Consider the following 27,116-nt stretch of genomic DNA (forward strand, 5'->3'; position numbering starts at 1 on the left):
AGTGCCGAGGCCATCTCAAGACCATGTCTGTTTGTTTTTTCATAGACTTCTATGCAGATTTTTAAAAAACGTTTTTGACAGAAGATTGATAAACAAACTATTTTGTGTGCCCACAGTGCATTGTCTCGATGCATGAACTATTCTGTGGACTACTTTATTGTGAATAACTCGTATATTATGTCTCATATACACGTATTTGGGAGCATAATTGAAACACACAGACACACACTAATGTAATGTACTATTTTCAGAAGATGTGGGTGGCTCTTTCTCTCAAAGCGAGTAGGTGTTTAATGAATTAAATTGCTGGTACATACAGTGTGTTGTCTTTTAACTCTGGGTCTCCTTGAGCACACAGAGAGCTACTGTGCATGGTAGAGGTTCAAGGCTTTGGCCTAATTAGCTCAAATGCATTGGGAATAATTAAAGCTGGTCTCTATACATTTCAAAGCCTTCTGGGTCACATGGGCTTTCGGCTATGTACAACAATAATTCACATTTACTCATATGGCAGACACTTTTGTTTTTGCTTTTATTCAAGGAATACAGTGCATACAACTGAGCAGTTAAGGACTGTCCTGGGATTTAAACTCTCAACCATTCGGTCACCTTCTACAGAGTTTAGACTGCCTACCTGATACTTTGCTACAGTTTCTTAAATACAGATTCATTCTCCTCAGATTCTCCTTATAGGCCTGTGCACGCTCCACTATAAGATTTTAGAGGAATGAACTGTTTTTAACTGGTTCCATTAACTGTTTAACTTCTTCCGGGTCCAGTGCAACGCAAGATGATTGCACTGGTGAGAGTTCCGAGCGAGCTGTAATCCTGTCATTACTCTTTCTTCCACTCTGTCACTCATGCCTCCATTACCTCCCACACACAGGTCATCTCACTGACAACTCAAGGAGACTCATGGACAATCTCTCCACATGTCACTTTAGGGCATGTTGCAATGTTTCTAAGAGCACTATTACCACTTTACTGATGCTAAGGACTAAGTCCTGTCTCTGTGCAATACATTATTCAATATATTGATATATATTGACATATTTATTACATGCTACACATCAAATTTAATGACTATTTATTTTACTAGCCTTTGCACTCTTGTTCACATACTGTGACTGCACATGTTCTAGTGTTTACAGTTCGGATCTGTGTACAAACTGTACTGTACATACATGCTATCTAGGCACGCATACCATACATACTAATATATTCTGCATATGTTGTGTATATATATTATATTTGTAAAGAAGCTCTTTCCACCTCTTTCCTCTCTCCTCCCCCCTTTTATCTTCTATCTTGATGTATGTGTATTATTTTGTATTGCACAGCTGTAGAGTACCTGAGCCAAGCATTTCAATGTGCAATTGTCTCTGACATTTTGTGCACATGAGAAATAAACTTGAAACTTGACGTGCATAAGAAAAAAAAAAGAAGAGTAAAAGATCTTTAAAATGTGAGTTTGGATGTCAAAAAAGGAACATGAAAAGGAAGTCATTACAGATTTCAGTTGGTTGATGTTGGTTTTGTCATTATTGAGATATTTTTGTGGGGTTTTTTTTATATGGTTTGATATCACAAAGTAAATATTTGTTTACTTTTATCCAAGTAAATAACTGATATCACAAAGTTCTACTGGCCTAACAAGTGGGATATGAGTGATCCTACAAGTGTTTCATGCTCTTTTAATGGGATACATTTGACAAGGGAAAAATAAAGCAGTTCTGAATGTTGGGTCATGTGATGCCAATGATTGGGTGGTTCTGATTATTTTCCAATAACAGCATGTCCAGGCGTGTTTTATTCCTCTTATACCACAGCAATTTGCCTATTATTACTTTTTATTATTAATTAACTGACACCTTCTGGCCAACCAACAGTGCTGTTACAATTCATTCATACACACTGAATATGTCATGGATCTTTAACTGAATCAAGAATGAGTGGACTCTTGAAACTACTGGATACTGATTGGAAAATGTTTTATCTGATGTGACCTTTTTTCTTCATAGCAAATCAAGCTCAGCAATAATTAGCAAACGGATCTTGTCCCAAAGTGTAGAGGAAGAAAAGTGCGGAGTTTGCTAGTCTCTGAATGTGCTCTCTTCTGAAATGTTGATTGTTCCCTGGGGGTTACAATTCATTTGAAAGCCTTAAATCTCCATGATGAGAGTTTACATGTTTTATATCGACCACATTTGTCCAATTGAAAGTTACCGTCTGGACTTTGTTATATTATTTCAGCTATAAACTGAAATCTTTTTTCTCCCCAGGCTATGTCTGCAGTCCCCTGCTTGTCTCCTGTTATCAATGGCTGTGAAAAGAATCCAGCCAACAACTTCCTCATTATGACCAAGTTGCACTCAGGGCTCCAGTTTTGTCTTCAGTGAAACACTGAGTAGTTTTAATTAGAAAAGAATTTGCATTGTTTCTCACAGAAGTCGCCACACTGTTGATTTCCAAATTGCTTGTTAAGCATTATGACTCAGGCTCTGCAGGGACTGTGGTTTATAACACGCCAACACAACAAGCTGTGACAGAATACAGAATAATAAAGTGAACAGCATTTTAACTTGCTTTTCTCGCTTATTTATTCTCGCTAGTTCAGAAAGTATTTTCTCACATACAGAGAGGAAAAGAGGATAGTTGGAAAGAAACAGTTCATTGCAGACAAATCTGGCAATCAGTGAGACAGGCTTTATACAGTAAATGATTACTTTACAGGAAGGGGTCAGAATGCAGCTGGAGCACTCATCCTGTGCTGTGAGCTCATTGACTGAAAAGCAGAGCAAGACTCTCCAAACTCTTCCTTTTCCTTTTTCATAGGTCTGACAACATATGAAAAACATTTTTTTTGGGGGGGGGAAAAATTTCCAAGCGGGTTTATGAATGTGTAATCAGCCACCACAGATGAGAACAGCAGGATGCCATCTAGGCAGCAGGAATATACACTGACTTCACTTCACATCTTTTTGTAAACAGATTTATTCAATCAAGATTCTGCCCAGGCATGAGAACACATTTAATTAAATCAAGACTTCACTTATTCATATGTTGCTAAAAAAAAACAACCTAGTAACCCATGTTAATCCTTCCTACATGCAAAGCTGCCAGATATACACATACATTATATTCATATGACCATTCAGTCACTGTCACCTAGCCCATCATGGTCAGTTTATGATCACTGCACTGCCATTGGCCAGACACTTTTGGTTGCTTGATTCATCTCATCAGTACAGTTCCAGAAACTTGTAGAATTTATGCCAAAACACATTAAAGATGTTCTGGTAGCTCATGTTGGCCCAACATCTTATTAAATCCCATCACTCAAATCTTATCTGAGCAGTGGTGGCCCTACAGTGGCCCCTTTCCTTTGGTGGAGGGAGCAGATAGAGGAGGGCATATACATATAGGTGACAAAGGAACAACCAACATAAAGTGTCTTAGTAAATGGTTTGCACTTCTACAGAGCACTTTACACTGTTTCTCATTCACCCATTCACACACACACTCATGCCAAGCAAGGCCAGAGGGAACAACTTGGTGTTCAGTGTCTTGCCCAAGGACACTTCGGCATGTGGAGTCATGTAGGCCGGGGATCCAACTGCCAACCCTGTGATTAATGGACAACCCATTCTACCATGTGTGCCACAGCCACCCATAATAAGGAGTAGGGCCAACACGAGCCACCAAAACAGCTTCAATGTGCTTTGGCATCGATTCTAGAAATTTCGGGAATTGTACTAGGGAAGAAAACCATTCTTCTTAAAGATATTGGTGTTTAAATGTGCAACATGTCCCTCCAAAATCTATCATAGGTGTTTGTTAGGTTGAAATCTAGTGGCTTGACGGTCATAGCATATGATTTACATCATGCTCATCAAACCATACAGTGAAATCTCATGCCTCATCTTCAATAATTGCTTTATCCTGGTCAGAGTTGCAGTGGCTCCAGAGCCTATCCTGGGAACACTAGGTGTTCCCACCCTACCCAATCCACTTTGGATGGGGTGCCAATCCATTGCAGGCCCCATGCACACACGCATTCACACACTCATTCACATGAAAAGGTGATTTACAGTAGCCAGTCCACCTACCAGGAGGAGGAACCCCATAAGGACAGTAAGCCAAACTCAGGATCAAACTAGGCACCCTGGAGCTGTGAGGTGGCAAAAGTAATCACTAGCCACCCAGATCACTCCCATCAGGATAGAAAAAGTTCCATCACAGAATAAAGGTGATTAGTAGGAATAATCTCGTATTGATTTGCAGTGACCCTTTCCTCTTAGGTGAGAAGAGCCACTAGTAAAGTTTCCTTTAATTTGTCACCCATATACAGCCACCAACCAGCAGTCTTTACAACAGAGAGAGGACTTTAGAACTCTCAGGAGGTCTCCTTTGTTTTTCTCTCTTCCCCTGATCTCACTCCATCCCTGCTGGCCCATATGGCCACACGGTGTGGGACGCTTTGACTTCCTCCCATTCTCCCAGGACTCCCATCTGTTCCCACAATTTACAGTACAGTCTGGGTATATTCTCCTCCAGCCTCCAGAGACATATTGTTAAAGATGCCATGCTTGACCCTAATGCTTCACATTTTGTTTGGTGAGAATTCAGCATATGAATAGCTGACATCCCAGACAAGGAAATGCATAGAAAACCATACCCTAGGGAGACTGAGGTAACATACTGTATGAGTGTGAGATATTTTCTGCCTGAGAAATCTTAAATGGATTCTTGGTATATAACAATGCACAGCTTAGCATGATTAAGTACAGTATATTAACTGTTTAGGATCAAAACGCCAACTTTGCCATCTGAGAAGTGTGATGAAAGTGATGAGTTCAGTTGCCGAGTCCCAAGGTTCTCAGCAAGCCACAGATTTGTTAACAGCTCCCTTGAACTGAGGCGGAGATGACAGATGTGACCACTTTCCTATTTAACAATTACACTATAAAAAGTGTCATTTATCTTTCTGTCTGTATTTGTCTCATTGAAAAGTCCATTTTTTGAAAGTATCCTCTCCAGTGCTAATATGCTGTGATGCCTCTGCTGACTGTCTGTGCAGGTTGTTGAAGGTGAAAAAAAAACCCAATTGCTGAAGTAATAGTAAACACTTTTATAAAGATTTTAACTAGAGGCAAGAAACAAATGAAAAAACAGACAAGAGTAGACCCCAGATTTGAGGAATTTAATTAAGGGTGAATAGGTGTGGGTTTACTGCAACAGATTTTGGTTAATTGGTCATTGTTAGTTAAATTATTTTAAATTGGTCCAGTGAGTGTTAACAATAGAGCTGTCACTAGACATGTTTACTGCATTAACAAATTACGCAGGATTAATAGAGACAATTCTCACAGAATAGTTACTCCACCTCATACTGCTTTTTTTTTTTTTTTTAGAACTAAATCCCACTCTGATTATTATATGAGTATAATTTCTAAACAGATGGGTGATACTAGTAATTAGTATTCCAAGTGAGAAATGTTAGTTTTGTTTGCAGAATGCCAAAAACAATGTAAGAATATGCTCTGTAGTGAGGTTAGATGGCTTCTCCAGGTCTTAGCTTAGTATTACTCTTGCTTTTGGCTTTCATATTAAGCACCATTAGTCTTGTTAAGGCTGTCCGATCTGCCCTTTTGAGATGTCTTGTTGAGGATTTATTTGCTTACTCTGGCTATTTTGCCAAGAAGTTACTTTAGCTTGAAAGTGCCCAGGCCTATAAGAAGAAAATCAGTATATTTTTTAGAATCAGAAGGCTGTAATGTCAAAGAGATAAGAAACCTAGATTCTGCTTCGGGCTGAGATTGACACATCCACGCCACTGCCCTATTGGCAGGGCAACATTCCAGTTTCCCTTTGAGTTGAATTAAGCGGCACAAAAATTTTCGTGAAAATGTGTAGCACTGTGTAACATACGGATACGTGACATTTCATTGATATTTCAAGGCAAGAGAACAAATAATTGCTTTAAACTGGAGAAAAGTTATGAGAATATGTGCGATTTCATTTTATGAAGGACTTTATGCAGGAATTAAGGCAGGATGAATATCTGCAATACTGCAATTTTTTCTCTCTATGTAATAGACACTGCTGGCATCCATATTGAGCAGCGGCACATGGAATAAATTCCTGCAGATATACGTTTAGAGCTTCAAAATGTTCACATCAAACATCTGAAAAAATAAAATAAACTGAGCTCAATGACATTGACCATGTCATGCTTGTGGGGCCAGAGTATATCAGAAACTGCTCATTTTCATACACAGTAGTTTCCAGAGCAGGTGCACGGTGGCTTAGTGGTTAGCACGTTTGCCTCACACCAAAGTTCCGGGGTTCGATTCCCGCCAGGGCCATGTGTGTGTGCGGAGTTTGCATGTTCTCCCCGTGCTGCGGGGGTTTCCTCCCCCATTCCAAAGATATGCATGGTAGGCTGATTGGCGTGTCTGTAGTGTATGAATGTGTGTGATTGTGCCCTGCGATGGACTGGCACCCTGTACAGGGTGTACCCCGCCTTGTGCCCGATGCTTCCTGGGATAGGCTCCAGGTTCCCCCGCAACCCTGAAAAGGAGTAAGCAGTTGAAGATAGTCTCCAGACAGTGTGGTCCTCACTCCAGAGCTGTGGTCACCAACCCTGTTCTTAGAGCTCTACCTTCCTGAAGACTTTAGCTCCAACCATAATCATGCCCACCTGACCACTTAATCATTGCCTTAAGAAGCTTAGATCAGCTAATTCAGGTGTATTACACTTTGGTTGGAGATGAAACCTACAGGAAGGTAGATCTCCATGAAGGTAGATGAAGGTAGATCTCCATGAAGAGGATTGGTGACCATTGCGCTAGAGTTTACACTGGTGTGGAAGCGGTAGTTCTGTTGGCAGAAATATCTTATTAATGAGAAAGGTCAGAGGAGAATGGCCAGAGTGGTTCAAACTGCAGGAAGGTCCACAGTAACTCATATAACCACTCTTTACAACCACGGTGAGCAGAAAAGCAACTCAGCAAGCACCACACGCTGAACTTTGAGGTGGATGGGCTACACCAGCAGGAACCACTCCTCAGGATCCACTCCTGTCAGACAAGAACAGGAATCTGACCTCCAGGCAACACAGACTGACTGAAAGTCCAACTGACCAGTTTTGGTGAAACAGCTACTACAGCTCTACATCTTCCAGACTGTTCCTCTTGTGAAAACTACCGTCGGTGTGTCGAAACTGCTGTCTCTTTAACACAAGACGCACCGTGAGCCTACATTGTGAAATTCAACCACAAAGGGCGGGGCCTAGCGCTGTCCTCAATATCTGCACCAATCACATACTTGGAGACAAACACGGTCAGAGATCTGTGATCCAATCAGATCTTTGTGTCCCGCTAGACTCACCCAGCAGGAGCCGAGTTGCCGTGTTGTGCGTTAGCCCTGATTTGATCAACTTTATAATTTGACAGCAAATCCAGGTGAGGTTTTAACATGTGTATGCAACTGATCACTCAAGTGTTGTCAGTTGTTAAGAGTTCTTATTGAGTCTTCAGTGTAACGCGGTTGTTTGTTAAAATAGTTTTAAAATGTGTAATATTCTTTCAAGATGTATAGTATGGAAGATTTGGCAACCCAGCCAATATGACGCGCGTTCTGTGTGATACGGTTATGGTGAGAGGCGAGAGGATTTCAATGTCGCGTTTTTCCTGCGCTTAGAGGAAAGGTAAACGGATGGGAAAAAGCGCGACTGTCGGGGTTTTCTGCCTCAGATCTGATGCCTGAATATCTGGCCGCGTCTCCACAGGCGGATCTTCTGCTTTAGGTGGGTTACAGTTTCATTCCTTGTTACTAGACCAGAATTACGCGACATGAAAGCTTCTTTGCTGGTGCTCCAAATCCTCCAGGATTTCCTCCTGTTGATGTTATTTATTATTATTATTATTATTTATTATTATAATTTTATTACAGTAGTTCCTTGTTTCCATCAGATGATGGCGCGTGCATGTGCACTAGGCTTGAAGCTCCAAGCGCGCGCAGGAGCTTACAGCAGGCTGTCAGTGTGGACAATGTCGAGTTGTAGTGGAAAAACTGCAAGGGGGGAAAAATAAATAAATCACCACTTCATCACCTTTGTTGTGATCTCTGGTGGTTGCGTAAACAATGCAGGGCTTGCACAAACCACAGGGAATAAGAAAACGAGTTGATCAATAGATGCATGGAGCTGGTGATGTTTTCCATTTCTCTAAGTTTGGTTAATGCTTGAACTGCAGTCTGCATCAGTTTCCTTGAGGCAGGCAACAGAGCTGTGCAGGGTTGTTGTTTTTTTTTATGTGTGTGTGTGTGTGTGTGTGTGTGTGTGTGAGTTGAATCATGCTATCTAGTCTACAAAAAAAAAATCTTGCTTAAAGATGTCCTTTCCGTTATATCTAGGTGAAAAGGTGATTTACACTGATATTTACAGCTTCCATATGAACATCCTGTGTTCCTGTAGCTGCTCTCAACTCACTTCAACTCTGCCATGTTTATATCCTGGCTGCAGTACGGACCTGCTGTTATTATACAGCTTTAATCCATTCATAACATACTTAACCAGTCGGTAAGTCCGATGATGCAGAACAGACAGAGTATTTTAGATTAGTTCTCAGTGTACAGTAAAAACAAATAAACATGGGTACGTTCATTGCGTTTGTGCGTTTTTGTTGTGTGTGTGTGTCCAGTTGTGCAGTTTTGGACCTGTCTATAGTCTGATGTATTCAATCATTCATTCATGTATTCATCTTCTGTAAGTGCTTTATCCTGGTCAGGGTCATGGTGGATCCAGAGCCTGTCTCAGGAACACTGTGTGCAATGCGGGAATAAACCAGGGCACGCATTCACAGCTAGGTGCAAGTTATTTTAGCCAAGACATGCTTTACGGGAGGGAGGTGGGAGGAAAGCAGAACCTGGAAGAAACCCACTCGGAAACTCCACGCAGACGGTAACCCGAACTCGTGATTCAACTGGAGACCCTGGAAGCTGTGAAGTGGTAACACTATGTCGCCCGCCATGCCGCCTCCATATTCACTCATCATTGTGTCTCATTCTGATGCTCAAACTGTGTCATTCAGTGAAAGGTTTGAATGTCAGGATTGTCTTTGTTGGAAGAACAGATTGCCTCTAGACATGTTTCAGTTTAATGCCGTCGTATAACACTGATCGTTATCGGGCAGAATTGACATAATTATAAGAGGATAATAATAAAAAAAAATGTCAGTATTGAACTGGTATTGGATAATATTTAGAGCTCTATTATCTGTAATGTATCAATAATGAAAAAGTGGGATTGGAGAATCGCTCATTTCCCAACATCTGTCATCTGAACCCTTTCAACATAAGTTATTTGTCTTAAGTACCCATTGAGACTTTAAGTAGGCTAACATGAAATTTAAACTTGCCTGAATTTGGTTTGTGATCCTTTTATTATTAGAATTATTATTAGAATTTTATATATTAGAATAATACTTTTATTTTACATATATATATATATATATATATATATATATATATATATAATATTATAATATTATTCTAAAACTTTTAGGACCCCCAGTTGGGAAAGCCTGAATTATGCAATTGGTGGTTTATTATTCAGGATTATAACAGTCTTCAGTCTACAGGTTGAATTTATTGACTGACATGTTGAATCAGGAAGTTCTTTCAGATGACAGTTAAGCATGTACTTGAAGGTAATACTTAAAGCTTTAATCTCTGTACTGTATCGATAATGAAAAAGTGGGATTGGAGAATCTCTAATTTCTCTTTTTTTTGTCAGCTGAACCCCTTCAATGACCCATTGAGACTTTAAATAGGCTAACTTGAAATGAAACTTTTGTAATAAATGGCTGAACATGGTTTGTGATCTGTTTATTATTAGAAATTTAACTTGTCAAAAAATATATATTTTAAAATATATATTTTTACAATTTTTAGAACCCTCAGTCAGGAAATCCTGAATTAAATGATTGGTGGTTTATTATTCAGGATTATTACAGGCTTCAGTCTTCTGGTTGAATTTATTGACTAACTTGTTGAATCAGGAAGTTCTTCCAGATGACAGTTTAGCAAGTACTTGATGGTAATTTGACCAAAAATCAGTGCTTTGTTGTGTTTACTTGGCTACGTTTGTTTGTATAGAGCTCAGAAATCTGGACTTTAAACCTGTGAGGAAACGCATGCCAATGTCACGACGTCTCTACTCCACACACGGGTGTTAAAAGTTATGTGACTTAATGTGTTTTGTCATCTATTTGTTCCTAATTGGACCTACCGGCATAGAGTAGCATATTCAGCTCCATCAGCTTGCGTTTGAATCCTGATGATTTCTTTTAATTAGCTCGGTTTTCAGTTCTCACATCTGCAAGGTCCGTGAATGGCTTTATGTCTTACCTGTCCGAAGTGTTTGATGTGTTCTGGTGATATTACTTATATATAAAATATAATTATATATAATATATATATACACACACACACACACACACACACACACACACATATATATATATATATATATATATATATATATATATATATATATATATACATATATACATATATATATATATATATATATATATATATATAAAACATACATTTTATATATATGTATGTATATGGCGGATTTGACATTGAGCTAACCACAATAAACATATTATAAAAGAATAAAGAGTGAGATTCTGACATTGTTGCGATCTGTTTGTGATCCTCGTCTTCACTTTGTTATAGACAGTAGCAGCTGTGTTCTTCGCTTTTTCCTTTTGTCATTACTGGCCAGTGACTGTCGCTAAGATGTCAGTAGCAGTGTGAAGGAAGTGTGGCTGTTCCTGATAGATGGCATTGAACTCGCAATACAGAAGCAATCTAGTTTGTTCCTGTATATCATCATGTTGTCCTTGGTGCCCTCATTTCCAAACTCCACCACTTCCCTGCCAGTCGAGTTTGCGTTCTCTTTCTCAGATTACAGCATCAGTCTATAAGTACAAACATGTACCAAAAATTAATGCTGAACATGCTGTGTGTTCATGTTAACTGCCTTCTGGTTAAAAGTGTCAGCATTTTCTAACTTTTAAAAGAATTCTTCATTCCTATTTAAAGGTTGAATTCCTATTTAGGCAATTTGTTGATCATTATACTGTATATAGGTGATTTATTCTGATTAGGACATTTTGTCCTGGCCTGGTCTGGCCAGCCAATCAGTATGTTCCCATTAAATATGGCTGTGCTGACCAGGTCACGAGGCGGCTGGAAGGCAACAGTGATTGATATGTTTTGTTTCATGGGTTTCTAGCCCCTTCGGGATGCATTAGTTCATGTTGACAGTGTTGATAAAGAGCACATGCGTATGTGGAACGTCTGTGACACTACAGATCGGTTGTTCAATTAAAGATATGATGTGTTTTAATTATACCCCACAGTGCTTCTGAATGCTGAAATCTGATTGATCAGTAGATGTTAATGAATTATTCTATAACAGCAGCTCTGACGGTCGTTCCGGTTGTAATCCAAATCGTAGGTTTATATTAATGTGTTTATTCTATTATGTTTTTGTTTCTATAGTAGTAGCTAATTTATAGGGCTTGTGTGAGGCATGCATAAATAAATGAACTAAAAAAAACCCTTGCCATTATTTAACAAAGATTTATTTAAAATGATGGGGTCTCAGGTGTCAGCGCTTTGTAACAGTAAGTTTTCTGCAACAGGAACGTCTTCAGGACAGAGGACTTTGCGCTTTTCCATAATGTCTGTAACATCAAAAAAATCATAAATTTTTTTAGTTATTTATTTATTTTGGGGGGTCTTATTAACTTCCATGAGAGGCGTTGAGGAAAAGACTGTTTATAGCTGCTATAACATAAGTGATAACAGGAAGTAACTTGTTTTGTGGACATTAAATTTAACTTTAAACAGATAAAATGTGTCATTCTTTAAAGAATAATAATATTATTGCTGGCAATTGCTGTGGTATAAAAGGAATAAAATACTGTACGTGCTGTATCACACTATTCGTCATACGTTACTTTCAATTTCATGATTTATTCGTTACTGATTACACACTATTTGGATCACTGATCTTTGAGGATGTGCTAAATATAATGAATATAGTAGGGATTTTATTGACATGATATTCTATTATAATTTATGTCAATAAATGTATCATGACTGGAGAAATAACATCGCTGACATTATGCATCTGACCGAAGCTTAGTCATATGGCACCATGCTGAGTTGTTTATGGTCTTTGACATCGTAGCATTATGGAATGCCTTGACTGTAATTAAAAGCTGCTAGCCTTTCCTTAAGCAACAACAGATGAGTTTGGCCAACATCTGGAATACATTTTTATGAAGCTGGTCAATATTTCAGATTTAGTATTGAACAGAACAGCAGAATGTCACTGAGTTGTCTGTATTATTATTATTATTATTATTATTTTTTAGAGGGACCTCCTGGTACAGTTCTGTTTCTCAGGACCAAACATAGAATGCAGTCCCCTCTAAAAGTATTGGAGTGACAAGGCCAATTCTAATATTTTTGCAATACACTGAAGACATTTGGGTTAGAGAGTGAAAGATGGATATGAGATGATAGATCAGAATTTCAGTTTTCATTTCCTGATTTTTACATCTAGAGATGTGTTAAACAACTTTGAGCATGACAGACCACCAAATTTTTTAGCTGAGCAAAAGTATAGGAACTTAGAGTCTTAAAATAAATTAAAGTAAATAACACTTAATATTTGGTTGCATATCCCTTGTGGGCTGACCTGCTGTCTGATATCTGGTTGTCAGTACACCAGTGTTTTTCTTTCTTTTTCAGGACAATACAAATTGTTGTATTGGATATGCCCAATGCTTGTGCGATGGCTCTGATCGACTTTTCCCTCTTTTATCAGCTTCAAAATGCCTTGTTTTTCTCCCATGGACAGCTCTCTGGTCGTCCTGTTGGTTTATCCTTTTTAACAACAAATGCAGTCTTCACAAGTGAAACCCAGGGCTGAAAACAAGAATATGTTCAGAACTATTAATTGTTTAAACAATCAATGTAACAGGAAACACCGGTCAGTCACATGTCCAATATTTTTGATTACTTGAAAAATGGGTGGGTTCAAACAAAAGGTGCCATGTTGTAAGTTGTTTAACACCGCTAGATGTAAATGTATTGGATAATACAGGGATATGCAACCTGTCGTCTCTTATTCATCTTGATCTCAAACTCAAATGTCTCCAATTTTTAGCAAAAACAATAGAATTGTCCTTGCCATTCAGATACTTTCAGAGTGGACTGTATAAAAAGGTGCATAATACGTAGCGATAAGAAGCAATATGTAACCGTTCTGATGTATTTATAATTAATGCCTGGGCTGAAGGTTAAGGATAAAATGTGGCTAAACCCACAGATTGTAATGGTTTGCTTTTGTTGATAAAATTAAAATGGTCTTATGGTAAAGTGGCTTATATTCTGGGCGCGATTTGCCGAGGTGAGTGGGGGATCTTCTCCCCCTCCCCCCACAGTGATTAATGCCACTTTGCCGATAGACCACATAAAATACCTAAAATAGAGAGGTTTTTAAATATAGCTAAGTAAAATGATGCAGCGTGCAAACAACACTAAAATCAGACATGGACTTTCACTGTCAGTGTTCCTGCTCTTGTGTCAATAGAGAAGACACCGTGTCTAGATTACATGATGATCCTGGTTCCAGTGACCTTAATCCATGCACGGCTTTTCAGAATATCACCAAGCACCAATAGTCTGTTTCAACATATCGTCGTATTTTACAAAAAATTCCTAGAAATATTACAACTGAGAATGAGACTTTCAAGAGTTACTGTAGGGGAACTCCCAGGCTGAGGGGAACTCCCATGCCGACGCAAACGATACGATGAACACCTCAGGCTTACAAGCTAACATATTGCCTTCTGAGGTTATGGTTGGTGGTTGCATTGAGCCAGGACGCTTTGCTAAGTGGAGAGAAGGTCGAGAGTGGCTTGCTGTCAACACAGATGGGTCAGTTCAGAGTACAGCGTGCTCTGACATTAGAGATTAAGGTCCATGTACTCAAGGGAGGCTCCATATCGACTCTGCATTCATGAATGGCATAAAAGCAAAGTCGGGGGAAAAAAAATGAATAGGTCCATTGTGGTTCGAGATTTATGTTCATGAATAAAAACGTTTCCAAAAAACCCCCGCCCCCTGATTTTTTCACAAATCGCACCCTGGTTATATTCATGTACAGCATGTCCTTAAGTGTTTATTGCTCTTATGCCACAGAGATTTGCCAACCAATTTTTACATTTTTAATAATGAATAACGTCATGTTTTTTTGAAAATGTTTATATTAGTTGCGTTTAATGTTGTGGAATCTTAACAAGTTAGTTCATTCCAACTTAGTTCCTGTTATCCCATAATAACAGCTTTAAACAGCTATTCTCTCACCAGCGTCTGTTTTTGTCTCTCTCATAAAGTTAATAAGAAAATTGAAAATTGTAGTTTGTCCTGTTACAGTGAAACATTGTCATTTTTTTTCTTTGATAATGATAATGAGTCTTTCTTGGTCACAGCACAGTGAAATTCTTTTCTTTGCATACCCCAGCATGCCAGGAAGTTGGGGTCAGAGTGCAGGGTCAGCCATGATACAGCGCCCCTGGAGCAGAGAGGGTTAAGGGCCTTGCTCAAGGGCCCAACAGTGGCAGCTTGGCAGTGCTGGGGCTTGAACGGCCGACCTTCAGATTAGTAACCCAAAGCCTTAACCGTTAAACCACCACTGCCATAATAATAAATAACCTGTTTGTTATTAGATTTAGGTTATGTGGCATGTCTGCTGTCCCTGTGAATTAGCTGTTACTATAGAATCAACAATGTATTAGAACATTATAAGAATATATATTATAGCCGGAATTACTGTCAGAATTGGTTTTTGAAAATTCATCAACAGCTTCTGACCAATCATATTCGAGAGCCATGATGGGTTTTTTTTTTTTTTGCTTACAACGAGGCCTTCAAAGAAGTGGTCATTGTGTTACAGGAGAAGATATTGGGTTTAGAGATCTTCTTGAGAAACTGCAAGAATGAAAAGAAATGAGAAAAAGAAATCTGCATTTCCTATAAATTAGTCAAGAAGGCATTCTGGTTGGCCTCAAAATCCAGAAATGATTCATAGGAAATACTGTAGTCATGCTCTTGATCTCTCCACTTTAGAGTTGAGTCAGTAGAATCTTATTTTTTCTTTCTCCTCTCCTCATTTGTATAAAACAGACCAGGAGTGACCCTTCACGTGTTGCCTATGATGTCTGGCTGAAGCACTCATTATTAAGTGTTGATGTGGTCCGGTTGCCGCACAGGCCCATGGAGAATTACCAAACAGATCAATGGCAAATCCAATGAGGATATCCGTAACAGAAGTGAAGAAGCGCTGTTAATTTAATACCAACACTTTCTTGATTTCAGTTTCACCAGGATGAAATGTGAGAGCAAACACTGCTTGACCACAGTAGTAAATCAGTTACAAGGCCTCCTGGGTTGGTTCCTCTCAGATAGAATTGAATCTACATAAGGATATGGACTTTTGTCTGAGTATAGGTATGGCATGTTTGACTGGGGTCGATGTTTACATTTGAATGTCCCTGCAGTGGAACTTTATTTTTGCTTCATGGTTACGCTCTAGATTTTGTATATCATTTGTTCTGCATCTTATTACCTTTGCTTGGATTTAGGGTTAATTTGGACCAGTGTGTTGTTTTGAGAATGGCCTTTTCAGTTAATGCATCAACACTTCAGCCAAGAACCTGCTGTTTCTAATCAAGCATTATTTTGGAATGTGGAGTCTGTTTTCTTTTTTTTTGCCTTCCTTCCAGTATGAATATCCATTGGCTAAGGAATCTCTCAACTTCAGGGTCTCTCTCCATCAAACCCAGGATTTTCTCATATCTACAAGGTCCGTGAATGGCTTTATGTGTTTGATGTGCTCTGGTGATGATATTTTAGAAGAAAAATAGTCAGCTCTGACACTGAGCCAAACCCATCTCTTGCTAGACAGCTGGATAGACAGCAGCAGCTGGGTTGTTCTCAGCTTTTTCATTTTTTCATTACTGGCCAGTGACAATCGTTAAGCTGTCCGTAGCAGTGTGAAGTAAGAGTGGCTGTTCCTGATAGATTGCACTAAATCTTAATGTTTGTAAAATGGCACACAAAAGCTAATTAATTTGTTCCTGCATATTCATTATGTTCAGTGTACATGTCCTTGATGTCCTTATATCTGAACTCCACCATTTCCCTGGCTTTTACCGATGCCAGCCGAGCCTGCGGTCTCTTTTATTTCTCAGACGTCAGTGTCAGTCTGTACGTACTGACCGCAATTTAAGTCAAAATCAAATTTATTTATATAGCCCTAGAGCTGTAACAGCTAATCGATAAAATTGATAATAATCGATTATGAAAATTGTTGCCAACAGATCTCATTATCGATTAGTTGGTCTGCATGGCACGGGGTACATTTACTCACGATGTTACTTCTGTTCCAAAAACATGGAAAATGAATACTAAAGTTGTGTCCCAAATGAAGTATTATACACTTACACTATGCACTATATACTCTACCGTTTAGTGTCTGAATTTTAGAAAGGTAATATCATCTCAAATATAATACTAACGGGTTTTTTACTAACCGGAAGTATAAGCGGCTTCCTAGTTGACGGCGCGTGACATCACACGCACGTAATGTCGCGCCGCTAGCTTTAGCAGATACCCAGAGTCACCGACAATAACTTTCTTCAGTTTACTGTTTATGTCAGCGTTACCTTTTATAAAAAGTAATGCATAAATACTATTATATAATATAAACTTATATATTAGTATTTATGCATTATTTTTTAAGGATGCACAAAATCACTGAATTAAACTACAGTCCTGAATGAATAATATATATATATTTTTTTTTCTTTTTTTTTTTTCTGGTGTGTGTGTGTGTGTGTGTATTGGGTTCTTTTCAGTCTTATATAATTGGACAAACAGTTGTGTAAACTTTTAGTCTGAAGTTTATATTTGTATCACTTAGTTTGTAGATTTTATTTTAAATAAACGAAAGAACGGTACTGAAAGTACCCTCCTCCGATTAATCAAAAAATTAACCGGCCAACTAATCGATTATGGAAATAATCATTAGTTGCAGCCCTGCTATAGCACATTTAAAACAACATGACTGTTCGCCAAAGTGCTGCACATCATGCATAATACGAAATGCATTAAAATAGGGCATAAAACGATCATTAAAATAAATATATACAGTAAACAAATAATTACTCTAAGAGAACAAACCAGATCTAACTAAGACCAGAGAATAAGCAGCTAGACAGGGCAGATTATAAATAAGCCTGAGAGAAGTTTTAAGGGATGATTTAAATGAGTTTGTTGTAGGGGAGGATCTGATCGAGAGGGGCAAGCTAGTCCAAAGCCTCAGTGCCATCACAGAAAAGGCCCTATCACCATTGGTTTTTAATCGTGACTTCAGAATGGTAAGTAACAACCAAGAGGAGGATCTGAGCGAATGTGCAGAAGAGCGAAAGCAGTGGAGATCTGAAATATATATGGGGCCGAGACCATGCAATTTAACAGTGGAATACATTAGTATGAGTTATCAAAAAGAGCAGACGGTCAGTCTTTTTCCTGTCCAATGAAATGGGAGAGGAGTTGATTAACCAATCTCGAATGATTTGACCTGGGACACTTCGATATTAACTAATCACGCCTGGAAGCCCCCGTTTCCGTCCACCAATCTCACATGCTCTTGGCTGAAGTCAGTTTGCAGATTGCCTTGCAAAAAAAAAAATTCAAACGGGTCATTTTGACCTGAACAGAACACAAAGGTTAACATTGAAATCACTACAGCTATTATCACACTTCAAAATCCACTATCCATATCAAATATAAACCTCAAGATGTATTCGCTTCAGATCACATTTTAGCGCTGAGGCTGGAGTCTTTCCGGGTATCACACAGTCAACTCCAGAATGCTTTGCATCTTTCATGAAAATGAAGCAGCACATATCATGAGTCACGTTCTCGGGCTTAAACATATGAAGGCACTGCAGGGGGTTTACTTTAACGCATTATTATAACACTTTATTACAACAGAAGTTTTTAAGCAGTGCAGTTTTTCTACAAAACACCGGTTTCGATATGACCAGCACATCTATAGTTAAAATATGGTGAAGTCTCCCCTGTACAGAATTGCAGCACTGAGCCTTTTCCTGTAACAGCCAGTAACATCTACTGTCATATTTTATACCGAGTGCTTTTTCCTTGTATGCAAACCTGCCGATGGTGTGTATGTCTGTCTGATCCTGTCTGACCGACACACATGATTTGAATTCCTTCACTTATCCAGTTCAGTCACTGTGCTTTGTGGTTTCTTTTCAGGAAGGGCTTGTGATACTTCCACAGACCTTGTTATGAAGGTGTCATCTAAATTTCATCTAGATTTAACGTTCAAAACATGCTTTTCTGAAGCTTTAATCTTTGGGTTCTTCTTTGCTTTCCTCACCATCCTCCTCATTGTGTGGCACGGTAAAGCGCTCAGTCAGGTCATGGGGGATTTTCTGTTCCATACTCTTCATATTCTTGGCTTAGGTAAGCGTTATATTGATCTGATTAATGTGCCTAATGATAATCCATTTGCATCTGTCGTTACATATGTTAGCTCATGAACTTAATTCTTGCTCAGCTTATTTCCCCTTGAGAAGGAAGGCAAGACAAGGGTGTCTTGTGGTGGAAGCTTCATATTTTATATTGTTATTCAAGGGAATCTAGAAATAAAGACTGCTTTCCTTGCTGGGTTGAGTAGCAGGAATTTTTTTGATGAAGCTGGTTTTGTAGATTCTTCTAGAACCATAAAATTCCCAATATATTGCTAGCTGCATTACAGCTACCTGAAGAAGGCTTGGTACTTCTTAGTGTCAGACTGTATCAATTTGCATGTGAACTTAGATTTATAAAATTATCAAGATTTTGAATAGACTATATAATATAATGTTTGCTTGAGACAACGGCTGTTTTGCAAATTTGTGTTGTTGAATAATTTTAAAACTGTAACTGGAGAAGTCATTATAATGACTTCTTATAATTTATATATAATTTATAAGTTGCATTTTCAGTTGAATTTGGGGAAACCACTTGAAGCATCCGTTGTGTTGAACTATTTCAATTGCTTTTGTTTGATTTGTTCATTGCAAACAGCTGAAAGTCTGTACATTTTGACAATAAACCTGATTTGCAATGGGGGTTGAATCATTTTGATTGCAACTGCATGTATTAAATGATTAATTCTGCTTAATACAGTCTTTCTGGACAGACTCCCATTTAAAAAAAGAAAAGAAAACAACAGCAGAAGAGTGCTGATATCATATAATGCATTTCAGAGCTAAGGATTGTGATGAAGAAGTGGGAAGGTAAAGAAAAAAATCTTATCCTCCAGTTAACATCAATTCACAGAAACCCATATTTTGCCCCAGCAGTTATAGATAATGTTTTTTTTCCTCATAGAAAAGACCACTGTATTGTAAAGGACCTCTTTAATTATTATTTACCACTTTAGAACATTAACATTTGTTACCCTATACTCGCTTCTTTAGATGTCCACAAAGAAGGAGTTTAAGTTAAAATCCTTTAATTGTAGGGGTTTTTTTTCAAGTAGAAAACATTCTCAGTGCATGATGTTTGTTATTATTTTTTTTTAAGTGTAAAAAACTTAATTCCACACATTATCCTTTGTCATGATAATCAAGGGATTTAAAAAAGACAAACTGTGCATGAGAAATGGGCAGTACTATTTGGCGTATATGTTTATCTACTTTAGATTTATAGGAAATCGAGACTTCCAGCTGTTCTACTAGATCTACTACTATACCCTCCTATTCCTGACTTCCACAAGTGTGTTTTTGCATGGAGTTTGCTCAGGGCAGTGTGTGGCCCTTTGGTCAAAGAAAAGCACAGGAGAAAACCTCACAACATAACCATTGAGTGCGAGCCAGCAGTGTGTGGTAAACTTTTACATGTGCTGCCTATTGTGTGCAGTTTACCACTCAGCCTTTAAATCTATGTAGCAGTCAGCAGTCAAAATACTTTAAGCTCAAGCATCCTCTGAATTGGTGCCGGAGAACATGCAAAAACCGTGCCTCGAATGAGAGGCAAACATCAAAAACTGGATGAGATGAGTGTGTCATATCAAACTACTATCCTTCAATCCTACGATCTTGCACTTCTCTTCAGTTCTGCTTGTTCAGTTTGTTGAAGTTCTGTATGCTCCTTCTCTCCTTTTCTTTTTCAGTCATTCGTTCTATTTGCAGCATATTAAATGAATAAACCTGAACAAATGTCATTATTCCGTATCAAACTGGGTTCTGTTCTGGATTGTTGTTGCAGGCCTGATGGAGCTGGGAACTCGACGAGAGCCGCACGGAGAAGATCCTGATTTACGCCCGTCCTTCAGCAGGGAGTCCTGAAAAGCGGGTGCCATCTTCAACCATTCCCTTCCCTTTTCACCATCTACAACCCCACCCTGTCTGGCACAGGCCCATCCCTGGCTCCTTTTCTGACCCCAAAATGATCGGCAAATTGAAGCAAAACTTGCTGGTGGCCTGCTTGGTCATCAGCTCTGTAACAGTATTTTACCTGGGTCGGCACGCAATGGAGTGCCACCAGCGAGAGGAGCGAAGCCAGCCACTGCTGGGCAGCCTGCATGCTACGCTGCGCACTGGACAGAACATTAGCGCCCCCTTTGTCTACAACAAGGACATGCCACTCATCTTCATCGGAGGTGTTCCTCGCAGTGGCACCACACTCATGAGGGCCATGCTGGATGCACACCCCGATGTCCGCTGCGGTGAAGAGACACGCGTCATCCCCCGCATCCTGGCCATGAAGCAGATGTGGAGTCGCTCAGGACGTGAGAAAATGCGCCTGGACGAAGCTGGTGTCACAGATGAGGTGCTAGACTCAGCCATGCAGGCCTTCCTGCTGGAGATCATTGTGAAGCATGGTGAGCCCGCCACTTACCTGTGCAACAAGGACCCGTTTGCCCTTAAATCCCTTTCGTACTTGGCGAAGATCTTCCCACGCGCCAAATTTATCCTTATGATTCGTGACGGCAGAGCCTCCGTCCACTCCATGATCTCCCGCAAAGTGACCATCGCTGGCTTTGACTTAAGCAGCTACCGGGACTGCCTCACAAAGTGGAACCGGGCCATAGAGACCATGTACACTCAGTGTTTGGACGCGGCCGACAAGTGCCTGCCCATGCACTACGAGCAGCTCGTCTTGCATCCGGAGAAATGGATGCGGACGCTGCTGAAATTCCTAAACATTCCTTGGAATGAAGCTGTTCTGCGTCACGAGGAGCTCATTGGGAAAGCAGGAGGTGTATCGCTCTCCAAGTAAGTGGCTGCAAGTAGGTGGGGGAGGTGGGGCTTTATTTTCTGCAGAAGTCATGAAAAGGTTCATATAAAGGGCTTTCTCTTCTGAAGAAGTCATATAAAGGTTGTTATTAGACACTTTTTTTAATTGGGTAACTAGGCCTAATTGTTTTGCTGTAATTACAGTCTAGAGAAGAATACTAAAACCGAACCTAATACCCATTTAATTCTCCTGGCCTCTGAGACAGTGACTTGTCTTTTGTCTTGTCTGGTTCATCTTAACTCACTCAGTTAAGATTTCTGGCTGCTGTTCTTTTCATTTAAACACTTAGTCTCTTTAAATAGCTCTGATACATGTGCCTGGTGCCTTTACGTTTTTTTTTGTGGCATGTCCTAAATGTTGGACTGCATGCCTGTCTGTTCTTTAGTTGCTAAATTGAGAAGTAAAAATGAAAAGTGCAGTTCTGTTTAGAAGATCTACATTATCTGATTGTTAGCAGTGAGACTTAAGGGAATTCCTGATACTGTTAAAACATGTTGGTACAGGCTCTCAGCGGAACTCCTTTGCACAGGATTAAGCGGATGTATTATGCTCGTATAAAAACCATAGTAGAAAGGCCTGACAAGCTTATTTGTTTAATATTTGTTCAGAGATTTTATCACACTTGGTGTCTTGTAGGGCAGGATGTTGACAGTTTTTTCTTGTGCCCTACATTATGGTTTTGTAGCTTCATTAAGGTCTCAGCAAACAGCTTACCATTTTATTGGATTTAAAAACGAAATTTGTATTTACATTTGGGGACTATTACAATAGCCAGTTCATCTTCAAAATTCATCATTAAAAACAACAGTGAAAATGTCTCAGCGACATTTTGTAATTTAACACTAACCTTAAGTGTGTTTGTTAATGTAACTTAAAATATCTACTACTTTGGAAACAAAAGTATAATCCATGTGAAATCAATGGAGGCCTCCCAACTGAGATTTACTTCATACTTTCTCAGATTTGCTTCATATTTTTCTGGAAATAATCTCACCATTCACAATAAATAGTGTGCAGAATTTCAGGCTTGTATCTGCAGTCATTTCTGAGATATAGAGGCTTTAAATGCATATGCTTATTCATATTGGACATGTAATGGATGTGTGTAGCATTTTCACCAGTTATTGTTATATATTGATTTTGTAGGACATTCATTACATGTCTATTTTAGAAGTTAAAGACGCCCTGACACTAGACAAAAATCCCAGACAATTTCATACGTTTAGCATGAGTCATAGTGTAAGTAATGGATTATGAGAATTTGCTACTTTTTCTGTAGCACTCGTTTTTACAGTAAAATTAGGACTGTGGCCTCTTATTAAAGACTCTAGATCTCAGAAATTAATGCAGATACAAGCCTGAAATTTTGCACAATATTTATTGGGAATAGTGGCATTATTTCAGGAAATTATGAAGCAAATCTGAAATGGTCAGTCTGGAACATTTTTTTTTTTAATCTGGGGATTTGAGATAGATTTAGCTGTAAGCATACCAGGGGATAAGGGTTGGGACTTTGGACTTGTGTCATTGGCAAATAGGAGGAAGCAGAAGAATAGTGATTAGGCCAAGTTCTCCATCTTGTTGCAGTGTGATGTTTTCAGTAGCTTAGCATTTAACTGTGGATCTCCTAGAAACACCAGAGCTGATTATTTAGCTTGTAAATGGAATTAAAGCTTTCCTAAATCAATTATGGGGGATTAATTTAAGACCTGTGTATAAGAAGGTTTTTGTACATGGAGGGTTTTTAAGTGTATAAGTGTTGTATAAGTGTAGTAATACCATCTATCCAGCCTCTAACTCCTGATAATTTTCAGTCTGTGAAGGTTGCACTTAAATTGCTTAACTTGCTTCAGGGCCAAGCAAGCATGACCAGTCCCAAATGTCAAACAAGGGAAAGTTTACTGTTTCCTGGCAGTGCAGATAATAAAGGCAGCCCAGAGCAGATTTTTCCTAAAGGCCACCACTGGTGTAAGGTCTACCCATAAAGTGTTGGTGACAAATTTGTGAAAGTGTGTAGGCTAATTCTGGGTTAATTAAAGAATCAAATTTCATTAGAGAATCAAAACTATAAAGGGTCATGCTACATAGCAACACTTCAGTCCCTCCTCCTCAGTCCCTTCCCAGTCCTCTGCAAAAACTTGGCTTCTGGCTGGATGTCATCTTTAGAAAGGAATACAAAATGTTGTTAATAAAAATCATGCAGGCTGAAAAGGCTGTGCGGTTCTCTGTTCTCGCTCAGGCCACTGCTCAAGAATTCAGTTTCACCTTCTTTTTTTCCCTGAGGCACTCAGGCCTGCCTTTCATCTCGCTCGCTGTCAGAGTCAGTAAATTTATCAGTGTGGATAAAATAATTGCTCTGCGAAACACATTATAAAATTGATCGTGCTTGTGTTTATCTCATATACTGTAAATGTCCTTTCTCGTTTTACTTTGGGTGGAAACTTCTTCTGAAATGGACACTGGAGCAGGCATAATTCCAGCAGAGGGCTTTAAACGTCCCATAACTGCATGCTGATGACCCATGTTGTAGTTATCTGTGTAGTTGTTCTTTCTCAGAGATTCTGGGGGGTGGGGGGTGGGGGGGCAGGAAATAACATAAAGACTAAGAGAATAGTTGTGTATCTTTTTCATAATGTTTGTCTTTTGTATCAAGGCCAGTAGCTTATTCCAAGAAGGATTGAGTTCCTGGAAGTGATTTACTGTATTTGATGAAAAAAAATTATTTCACTTAATGGAGGAATAGATTACCTTAAAAGTCTGTCACACACCAAACCTGGTGCATGAATGAATTTCCTTGGCAATGAAATTTTGCAGCAATTTTATGTAAATGGACAGAATTTCAAGGGAAAGTTGCCAAGTAACCTTTGAACCTGTGTGCTTGTTTTTCACAATATAACCAAGCCAAAGAAGTAGACTGGAGCAGCTGGGAATTGTAACAAGGAGCAGTATACACGCTTTGTTACTTTTTTCACATATTATTTGCCTGGCGTAGATTGGCCTCGCAACTGCATTCCTGACCGTTGTAGCTTGTGCTAGTTGTACAGATCAGGGTTGTATGCTTTAATGAGAACTTTACTACTTGATTTTTAAGTTTCTGGACAGTTAAACAGTGGTTTGTATGCCGTGTTGTAACATCCTCTGGAGGAAATTGCAACGGACACCGGATGCCAGACTTTCACACTACTCTTCAATTCAGTTCAATTTTATTTGTATAACACTTTTAACAGTGGTTCTTGTCACAAAGCAGTGTTATAGAAAGATATAAATTCAAGCTGTAAATTTTATATTTATGAGTTCATCCCTAATGAGCAAGCCAGGGTCGACGGTGGCAAGGAAAAACTGCCTGAGACAATATGAGGAAGAAACCTTGAGAGGAGCCAGACTCAAATGGGAACCCATCCTCATCTGGGCGACACTTCATCTTCATCAGTTGGCAAGGGCTTTCTCCATTATTTTAATTACTATATATTTGTATTCGTTTTATCTAATAACAGTAGAAATTCTAGCTATGTTTTCACGCAACCATATTATACATTAATAACACAACTCAGTCGGAATGAAAGACGTTGATGTATCTGCCTCAAGTCAGAACAGAGTAAACTGATTTGTTCAGAATCAGTCTATAAAAATGAAAACATGCACAGTAAAAAAGGGAGAAACTTTAATAAAAACCTTTTTTCTTTTTCTTTTCTTTTTTTTAGTTTAGTTCCTTTTAATGTCCTAAACCGGACGGTTTGCAGATCTTAATTTCTGTGGAGAAATTAGAAGACAGAAGATGAGTAAAGGCAATATAGTAGCTTAACTGATGTGTGCATGTTCTGTTATTCTTAACAAGAGTCTGTGCTGCTGAATGTCTGGCGAATATCAAATGCTGAGCAACTTTACTGCGGCCACAAACTCGCTGTCCATTCAATAATGACCTTTTGAATGATGTTTTGGAAATAATTTAAAACTCACTAAAAACACAAGCAGCATGACTATACTGAATACTCTCAGTATAGTCACTGAGACACAGACACACACTCCAAGTTGGTTGGTATTGTAACGTTGACACTACAACATCAGTCCTCATCTACACATCACTTTGGATCAAATTATGTATGTATAACTTGCATTTGAATGAAGATGTATAGTATATACACTCCTCAGTTTAGGTGAAAATCTTATTTTATATATATTTATATATTTTAATGTGTAGAATGTTGGGATTGTTGATCAATGTATGACATAAAAAAAACTTATGTAAGCTAGGAATTAACTTGGGAAAACAATTTTTTCCCCCTTTTTTGATTAATATCCTGTAAGTCTACAGTTGTAAATTGAAAGCTCTCGCTTCTCTCTTTATCTGTAGATTTTTCAGTTGACTTACTCTTGTTAAATGTTTATCATGATTTGGACTGTACTGTGATATTCATTCACGTGAATGCAAAAACACTTATGTTGAGTATGACTGTAACCAGGTGCGTATGTTCTGTAATTTCCCCCGTGTCCTGAGGCAGAGTTTTTGTGCTTGAGTGCTTCAAAAAACACTTAAAGCGCTTTAGACTTGGTAAAATTAGCAAGGGCCGTCTTTCAGTTTGAATCGAAGCTTTAGTGGTCTACTAAAAGCCATTGTAGGCACGCCAAACACTGCTGTACTTGTTCGTTTCCAGACAGTCCCTCAGGTCCGCACTCTAAACCTGTCCTGTAGGTTTGTTCATTTAGGGATATTGAGAAAAAGGGATGGTGGATGGAGCGGGCTTTCTGAATCGTCTGGATACCAGATGGTGCCTCACCCTTTGACCATATATGCATGTTGTTCTTCAACATATTGATTCCAATCAAATATTAATAAAAAGGGACCTAATGTAGTGTCCCAAGCCACAAACTAGCCCTGGACACATGACATGACCAAACTGATGTCAATAGTGCTTTTGGAAAAGAACATGAGGTGTGGTGTTTTACTGAATACAAGGCTACCAGTGATAGGAGACATTGAATAGCAGCACTTTATGCATTTTGCATAGGAGCCTTGCATTTTAACACTGTTATGAATTATCACTCAAAAATACACAATACGCACCCGCCCCCAATCCCTTCCTTCCAATCTCACATTATTCATCTTCGACTTGATTTTTCCTCATGAAAGATGCACTAACACAGTGCCCTTGCTATCTGTCAAGGTAACTGGAGAATGTTTTGATTTCACAAATGCGACATAAAATGTATACTACTATTGTATTATTCATTAGGATTGCACTGAAATTCAGCCACTGAGCATTTTCATCCAAAAATGGTCATGAAGTTGAATTCTTTGGAGAAAAAACGTCGAGAGTGACACAGCAGGGAAAATGTCGGCCCTATGGAATCATGGATGATCCCACAACTTTCTGTGGGAATACGCATTATTCCTCTTTGGGTTTGACAGGTCTGGAATATTCTGGCAGGCGAAAGCGTGGCGTGTGCTGGGTTTCCCACTGGTATATAATTTGTACCACACAAAGTTCTTCAGCAGAGCTCCAGTGTACACTGTGCCTAAGGTGACCCTCCAATTTTTACGAGGCAGTCAGTATAACATGCCCACTCAAGCCTCAATCATGCTACAGTCCTCCAGCAGAACTGAGGCACCATAGCTCATTTTCAGAAGAGGCATTGATAGGATTTTA

General features: G+C 39.0%; 1 protein-coding gene across 2 annotated transcripts in view; it reads left to right on the forward strand.

Annotated features, from left to right (window-relative positions):
- Positions 1-7,642: 7,642 nt before the first annotated feature.
- Positions 7,643-27,116, forward strand: part of tpst1 (tyrosylprotein sulfotransferase 1) — a 46,385-nt gene continuing 26,911 nt past the window's right edge. For both annotated transcript variants that reach the window (XM_053647917.1, XM_053647918.1), the window contains exons 1-2: positions 7,643-7,810; positions 20,440-21,449. In XM_053647917.1, the coding sequence (XP_053503892.1) occupies positions 20,620-21,449 (830 nt within the window). In that variant the 5' untranslated portion in view covers positions 7,643-7,810; positions 20,440-20,619. The remainder of the gene's footprint in view (positions 7,811-20,439; positions 21,450-27,116) is intronic.

This window comes from Ictalurus furcatus, chromosome 17 (assembly GCF_023375685.1).
Source record: "Ictalurus furcatus strain D&B chromosome 17, Billie_1.0, whole genome shotgun sequence".
Lineage (NCBI taxonomy): Eukaryota > Metazoa > Chordata > Actinopteri > Siluriformes > Ictaluridae > Ictalurus > Ictalurus furcatus.